General features: G+C 50.2%; 1 protein-coding gene across 1 annotated transcript; it reads left to right on the top strand.

The window, feature by feature from the left end:
• The first annotated feature begins 275 nt into the window (after positions 1-275).
• On the top strand, positions 276-7,405 carry LOC121000936 (zinc finger protein 836-like). Its single transcript, XM_040431748.1, has 4 exons — positions 276-392; positions 2,340-2,466; positions 2,547-2,624; positions 3,591-7,405. The coding sequence occupies exons 1-4, from the start codon at positions 384-386 to the stop codon at positions 6,950-6,952; spliced, it is 3,576 nt and encodes a 1,191-aa protein (XP_040287682.1). The 5' UTR covers positions 276-383; the 3' UTR covers positions 6,953-7,405.
• Positions 7,406-8,276: the final 871 nt, after the last annotated feature.

Here is an 8,276-nt window from a genome sequence, read left to right as displayed (position 1 = left end):
TAACGCGCCATGTTAAGCCCCGCCCCCGCCCACTTTGAGGCGTGTCTTAACGTGTCCTGTATATTTTGTTGTGAAGGAGATCGCGCAGCGTCTTCTCTGCCGTCACTGATACCTGACAATACACAGAACGTGAACCCAACTCCTGCACCGCCCTCACCACGTGACCCGGCCCGCCCTGCTCTGACGTCACTGTGCGCATCCATACGGCCGCGGTGCATTGTGGTCGATGCCGCGATGCACGCCGGGAGTTGTAGTTTAGTCTGTGGGGTCTCCTCTCTTCCAGGGCGGACGCAGGACTCCATCTCCCAGCATGCACCGGAGTTTTGCTCGCTCACTGCAGCCTGCAGGAAGTCCCTGCCACAGAGACTATAAGGACAGCGGCCATGGAGCAGGTAAGTGAGCGGAGCCGGAGCAGGCGGCGGACAGTCGTCACGTGACCCTGACCCCCGGAGCTGACCCTTTAATCACATGACTGACCCTGACGCTCTAGTGACGTAATGACCCCCGGAGCTGACGCTCTAGGGACGTAATGACCCCCGGAGCTGACGCTCTAGTGACGTAATGACCCCCGGAGCTGACGCTCTAGTGACGTAATGACCCCGGAGCTGACGCTCTAGTGACGTAATGACAGCGGAGCTGACGCTCTAGTGACGTAATGACAGCGGAGCTGACGCTCTAGAGACGTAATGACAGCGGAGCTGACGCTCTAGTGACGTAATGACCCCCGGAGCTGACGCTCTAGTGACGTAATGACCCCCGGAGCTGACACTCTAGTGACGTAATGACCCAGGAGCTGACACTCTAGTGACGTAATGACCCCGGAGCTGACACTCTACTGACGTAATGACCCCGGAGCTGACGCTCTAGTGACGTAATGACCCCCGGAGCTGACGCTCTAGTGACGTAATGACCCCCGGAGCTGACGCTCTAGAGACGTAATGACCCCGGAGCTGACGCTCTAGTGACGTAATGACCCCCGGAGCTGACGCTCTAGAGACGTAATGACCCCTGGAGCTGACACTCTAGTGACGTAATGACAGCGGAGCTGACGCTCTAGTGACGTAATGACAGCGGAGCTGACGCTCTAGAGACGTAATGACCCCCGGAGCTGACGCTCTAGTGACGTAATGACCCCGGAGCTGACGCTCTAGTGACGTAATGACCCCCGGAGCTGACGCTCTAGTGACGTAATGACAGCGGAGCTGACGCTCTAGTGACGTAATGACAGCGGAGCTGACGCTCTAGAGACGTAATGACCCCCGGAGCTGACGCTCTAGAGACGTAATGACCCCGGAGCTGACGCTCTAGTGACGTAATGACCCCGGAGCTGACGCTCTAGTGACGTAATGACAGCGGAGCTGACGCTCTAGTGACGTAATGACCCCGGAGCTGACGCTCTAGTGACGTAATGACCCGGGAGCTGACGCTCTAGAGACGTAATGACAGCGGAGCTGACGCTCTAGAGACGTAATGACCCCGGAGCTGACGCTCTAGAGACGTAATGACCCCGGAGCTGACGCTCTAGTGACGTAATGACCCCCGGAGCTGACGCTCTAGTGACGTAATGACCCAGGAGCTGACGCTCTAGTGACGTAATGACAGCGGAGCTGACGCTCTAGAGACGTAATGACCCCCGGAGCTGACGCTCTAGTGACGTAATGACCCCGGAGCTGACGCTCTAGTGACGTAATGACCCCCGGAGCTGACGCTCTAGTGACGTAATGACCCCGGAGCTGACGCTCTAGTGACGTAATGACCCCCGGAGCTGACGCTCTAGTGACGTAATGACCCCGGAGCTGACGCTCTAGTGACGTAATGACCCCGGAGCTGACGCTCTAGTGACGTAATGACCCCCGGAGCTGACGCTCTAGTGACGTAATGACCCCCGGAGCTGACGCTCTAGTGACGTAATGACCCCGGAGCTGACGCTCTAGTGACGTAATGACAGCGGAGCTGACGCTCTAGTGACGTAATGACCCCGGAGCTGACGCTCTAGTGACGTAATGACCCCGGAGCTGACGCTCTAGTGACGTAATGACCCCGGAGCTGACGCTCTAGTGACGTAATGACCCCCGGAGCTGACGCTCTAGTGACGTAATGACCCCCGGAGCTGACGCTCTAGTGACGTAATGACCCCCGGAGCTGACGCTCTAGTGACGTAATGACCCCGGAGCTGACGCTCTAGTGACGTAATGACCCCGGAGCTGACGCTCTAGTGACGTAATGACCCCGGAGCTGACGCTCTAGTGATGTAGAGGGTTTAGGGGCAGTGCATTTAGTGGGGGGTGTATGTGACGGTCTCGGTGACCTCTAGTGGTGGGATATCCTCTCTCTTCCAGGCTCCGGTGACATTTGAGGACGTCGCCGTCTATTTCACAAGGAGAGAATGGGAGACGCTGAGTCAGGAGCAGAAGTCGCTGTACAAGGAGGTGATGAACGAGAACTACCAGATGATCCTGTCACTGAGTGAGTGCGCCCCCCGCAGACCACACACCGCTGCCGGAGGTCGGGGAGTCTCTAAAGTAACCACTGTCTTCTCCTCACAGACCGTCCGGACATCATACAGAGCATTGATCTAGGATGTGAGCCGTACGTCCAGAGCCTCGGTGACTGCGACCACAAAGGTACTTCTCCTGCACCGACCCTAAGCTACATCCTGTATTATCCTCCAGAGCTGCACTCACTGTTCTGCTGGTGCAGTCACTGTGTACATACATTACTTATCCTGTACTGATCCTGAGTTACATCCTGTATTATACTCCAGAGCTGCACTCACTGTTCTGCTGGTGCAGTCACTGTGTACATACATTACTTATCCTGTACTGATCCTGAGCTACATCCTGTATTATCCTCCAGAGCTGCACTCACTATTCTGCTGGTGCAGTCACTGTGTACATACATTACTGATCCTGTACTGATCCTGAGTTACATCCTGTATTATACTCCAGAGCTGCACTCACTATTCTGCTGGTGCAGTCACTGTGTACATACATTACTTATCCTGTACTGATCCTGAGTTACATCCTGTATTATACTCCAGAGCTGCACTCACTATTCTTCTGGTGCAGTCACTGTGTACATACATTACTTATCCTGTACTGATCCTGAGTTACATCCTGTATTATACTGCAGAGCTGCACTCACTATTCTGCTGGTGCAGTCACTGTGTACATACATTACTTATCCTGTACTGACCCTGAGTTACATCCTGTATTATACTCCAGAGCTGCACTCACTATTCTGCTGCTGCAGTCACTGTGTACATACATTACTTATCCTGTACTGATCCTGAGTTACATCCTGTATTATACTCCAGAGCTGCACTCACTATTCTGCTGGTGCAGTCACTTTTTTGTTTGTCAGCATGCTTGTGGAAGACTGTCTCCTGACAGCTAAGCTGAGCACTAGTGCCTGGTGTAAGGACATGTCCTAGAATTCAGGTCACCAGAACAAGCTGTCTTTAGACACGTAACATTAGGGAATGCAGGGTGATTTCAGCTCTGGATGTGAATGTCTGTAGCTCTGGTATGGGTGGGCTGAGCTATTGTCTGCATTCTACTGAACCTCTTCTGTCTTCCTTCATCTGTAAGGTGTTTGGCAAGAGAAGAATATGAAGGATGAATCCTCATTCCAGCCGAGCCGCAGTGACATCACGAGCAGCAGATGTGAGGCGCAGGTGAAGCGGCAGAGGCGCTATCCCCGAGTGAACCCCTTCAGGTGGATCAAGAAAGACAAGAAAAAGAAAAGCCGCATTAGTCGATCCGCGAAGAGAACTAAGGAGAAAAAGACACTGGGAGGAGATGATCTAATGAAAGTCTCACCAGAGAGAAGACGCTGTGATGTTTCCACCAGCATCTCACATGAGCCTGCCAGTAACCCGGAAGACAAGCCGCTCCTTGATGAGCCCTGTGGGATGATGGGTGGGAGTAAAGATCTCTGTTCTGAGGAGGAGGCAGCTGATGAGACAGAAGCAGACCCTTCAGGAGAAGCCGTCAGCACACGCAAGATACAGGAAGATGTTTCAGAAGGAAGCAGCCTGACAAGACGTGCAAGGTTCGCAACAAATGTGAAAAACTATGAAAAACGTACCGAAGATGCTCACTTACCATCCAACGTGAATGGTTTCCAGAAAGGAGAGGACTCGAGACTTCATGGTGATTCTGCCGATTCCAAAGACATTGCTGTATGTGAGGCCTCCAATTTTCTGATGGAAGCCACCAGTGAGAGCCCCAGCAAGAATGGATCCCCGGAAACTGCAACTGGGAAGGAGGAAAAAATGTCTCCAACCACAGAAAAAAAAGCATCCCGCAAGAAAAGAGACAAACACGTGAAGTTCAACGAGGTGGTCACCATGATTCTGATTAAGCAGCAGTCTGAAGAACGCTCCAGTAAATGTCTGGAGAGTGGAGTGAAGCTGCAGAGCACAAGTCTTCCTGTTCTCAAGAATGTGAATGATGACGACAAGAATAGGAAAGTGGAGCAATGCAGCACTGGACATGACGTAGAAGATAGAACATCTCAGGGTCAGAATTCCCTTCATAGGAACGTAGAAGGAAGTAAGCGCACAAGAAAGAGACCGACTGGGTCAAGCTGCCGTCCAAGTACAATGAAATACAGCAAGAAGAGGATTGTGGTCGGAACGGGATCAGCCCCGCAAGCCTTAGAGCAGCCAATGTCTCCATCCAAAAATACTGTAAGAGAAAGAAATGAGCTGCACGGAGTAGAGGATAAGAAGGTCTGGACCATGAATAGTGAAGGCAGGAAGGTGAACGCCTGCTCAGTACCACCACAGACAAACACTCCCCTAAACAACCATGAGCAGAAGTTCATTAAATCTTATTCCTGCTCCAACTGTGGTAAAATCACCCACTGGTCGAAGCTCAGCATATATCAGAAGGAGAATATAGAGAGGTCGATCGCTCATATGTGCAGAACTTGTGGTCGTCGTCACAAGAGCAGCTGTCCTGCCACTGCTCCTGACCAGGCGATTCATCCACTCGCCCTCACCAGTCCTGGGGTTGATGAAATGTCTAAAGCAGCAGATTACAGTAAGAAGATTGCAGCCGATTCCTCTGCTCCACCAAATACAGAGAAAAGACGACACAAAGATGAAAGGAAAGTGAAGACCACAGAAGAGTCGAAGCATCTTGTCACTGCTAGTGATCAGAGAACAGGAGCCAGCAGTGATCATTGCAGAAAGCCTCCACAAACCTCTGAAGATGACAGCAAATCCAATGCATGCCACCAGTACCGAAATCCTGGAGCTGCACTGGATGTGACGCTGAAGACTTTTACAGGATCCTCCGTTAAGAGTACGTCCACTGCTAATCATTCACCTCTGGGTCTGGACTCCAGAAAGAACAGAATTATTATAAAGGATAAGAATGTGGCCTCCAAATCTCCTGCTGACCAGCCCAGGAAACCTGGAGACAACAGAGAACATGAGGTTTGCACAATATGGAAAGAATGTTCTATAACAGAGGAAAGGAATCATCCATTAAGGTCTGATCAGCAGAAGAAAGTGACCAAGAGTTGTCCCAGCGTGCTCCAGAAGACTCAGAACTTTCCTCAGGCTGCTGTGAAGACACACTCTATTAATCTAAACAATATAAGGAACCCCAGGCGGATCGTGGACCCTATAAAGTCAAAATTTGATAAAGACTGCACTAAATGTGGCAAGAGTCTGGCAAAGCATGTTACCGTGAACAGTGAGAATCCCGCTGATGGTAGTGAGAAGAATTGTGTTCTGCGTGTGAAGACAAAGTGTGAGCAACCACCAGAAGATAGGGAGCCCTTCCAATGTAAACAGTGCGGGAAAATCTTCACCAAGAACCACACTAAACCCCCTGGAGAGCGCCCCTACTCCTGCAAGAAATGTGGTAAATCCTTCCATGACAGTGGAAACAATGAAGTTCACATGAAGTTGCAAACTAAGGAGAAGATGAAGATATTTACAGGGTCCTCAGCCGACAACGCTGCTGCTGATACTTCAACTCCGGGTCTGGATTCTAGTTATAGCAGAACTGGCACTAAGGACAAGAAAATGACTTTCAAATCTTTTGCTGAGCTGCCTGGAAAGACTGACAGCAAAGAACATGAGGAGGTCTGCATGATATGCGGAGATAGTTTTATAGCAGAGCAAAAGAATGATCCATTTGTCTCTGATCAGCAGAAGAAACGAACCAAGGGTAGGCCCAGTGTGCTTGAGAACACCCAGGACCATCCTCAGGCTCTTCTCAAGACGTGCTCTTCTTGTGTTTCCAAGATAAGGAACCCCAGAAAGATCGAGAACCCTGAGAATCTGCAATCTAATAAAAACTGCTCTAAATGGGGCAAGAGTGCAGCGGAGCATGTGAAAGCAGAGAATCCTGCTGAGGGTGGCAAGAAGAATCATGTTCTACGGTTGAAGAAGCGTAAGCAACCGTTGGAAGGGATTGAGCCCTACCAGTGTAAACAGTGCGGGAAAACCTTCACCCGTCACTTCACTCTGCTGCAGCACCGCACCGTACACACCGGAGAGCGCCCCTACTCCTGCAAAGAATGTGGTAAAGCCTTCCGGGATGGTGGATACCTTAAAGTTCACATGAGATTGCACACTAAGGAAAAACCCTACACTTGTTCAGAGTGTGGTAAGTGTTTTGGTCAGAACTCCACACTGATGGTGCACTTGAGGACACATACCGATGAGAGACCATTCCAATGTAGCGAGTGCGGGAAGAGTTTTAGTGATCGTTCCACCTTTCGGCACCACCAGATGATTCACACCGGGGAGAAGCCATTTACATGTTCTTTTTGTGGAAAGAAGTTCACGCAGCAGGCACACGTCAAGCGACATGAGAAGATGCACACCGGGGAGAGGCCGTTTGGATGCACAATGTGCGAGAAGAGATTTATTGACCGCACAAAGCTGAGGAAACATGAGCTGACCCACAACCGAGAGCCCAAGAACTGACCCAGTCATCAGGCCTGGAGGTCACCATGTTGACCCCCGCTGTCTGCCCGCTTGTACTATAATATGGCACTGCTGTGCTTCAAAGCATTTTATGGAGATTTATATTTTTCTACTTATTTATAGGATAATTGTGGATCTGTAGAATCTACTGAACATGTGATCCAGGACAGGATCCAGAGTCGCTTCTTAACTGCCATTGTTATTCCTGTGCTGACCATTGTATGTACTTGTTTACTCACATTCTGGCCAATACCACCCAGAGCTGTGGCCCTTTAGTGCCCCATTGGAGTCTGGTGTAGGATCCCTGCTGTCTGTAGTGGGTAAGGACCCTTATACCTTCACACCGCTGGGAGCTAACATCACTTTTATACACATACAGTTGCAATCAGAATGATTCAACCCCCATTTCAGACTAGGTTTATCAGCCAAATTTATAAAATTTGGGCCAACTGCTAAAAAACAAGAACAGTTGAAATTGCTCAATGTGACTACAAGTGGTTTCTCCAAATTCAGCATCAGATGCAGCCTCAAAATTATTCAGTCGGAGTAGGAGCCCTCCTGAAGAGCACGTTTACAGGTCAGGTGTGGTCTCCAGCACATTGAGGGCTTCATGAGTAGCATCAGGTGCTTGAGCTAAAGCACATCAGATACCTGGACTATCAAGGGGGTTGAGGACTGTGACGTTTGATCATTAGAAATAGAACTAAGTCAAGAGAGTTGGTCCAGAAAGTTCTGAGAAGAGATCATGGCCGTGCATGAACAAGGAAGAGGGTGCAAAAAGAATTGCAAAGGCCTGAATGTTCCTAGAGTTACAGCTGGAAGCAGAGTTCACAAGTTCAAAGGAATGTTGGCTCCGCTACCTGGATGCGGCAGAAAGAGGAAGCCATCAACTGTGGCCATTAATGAGGAGGCAGGTGCTCGAGGGACTGCTTAAGACCTGCAGCAAGATCTGGTGACAGCAGGCACAGAGGTTTTCGTTTGCACTGTAAGGCTACTCTCACACTGGCATTTTGGCTTTCCGTTTCTGAGATCCGTTCAGGGCTCTCACAAGCGTCCAAAACTGATCAGTTTTGCCCTAATGCATTCTAAATGGAAAAGGATCCGCTCAGAATGCATCAGTTTGCCTCCGTTCTGTCTCCATTTCGCTCTGGAGGCCGCCTGCAGCGTTTTGGTGTCCGTCTGATGAAACTGAGCCAAACGGATCCGTCCTGACACACAATGTAAGTCAATGGGGACGGATCTGTTTTCTATGACACAATCTGGCACAATAAAAAACTGATCCGTCTTGGCTATGTTACAGATAATTTAAACGGATCTGAACGGA

The sequence above is a fragment of the Bufo bufo genome, chromosome 5 (genome assembly GCF_905171765.1).
Source record: "Bufo bufo chromosome 5, aBufBuf1.1, whole genome shotgun sequence".
NCBI lineage: Eukaryota > Metazoa > Chordata > Amphibia > Anura > Bufonidae > Bufo > Bufo bufo.
Note: the sequence above shows the minus strand (reverse complement) of the source record. Positions and strands in the feature narration are given on the sequence as shown.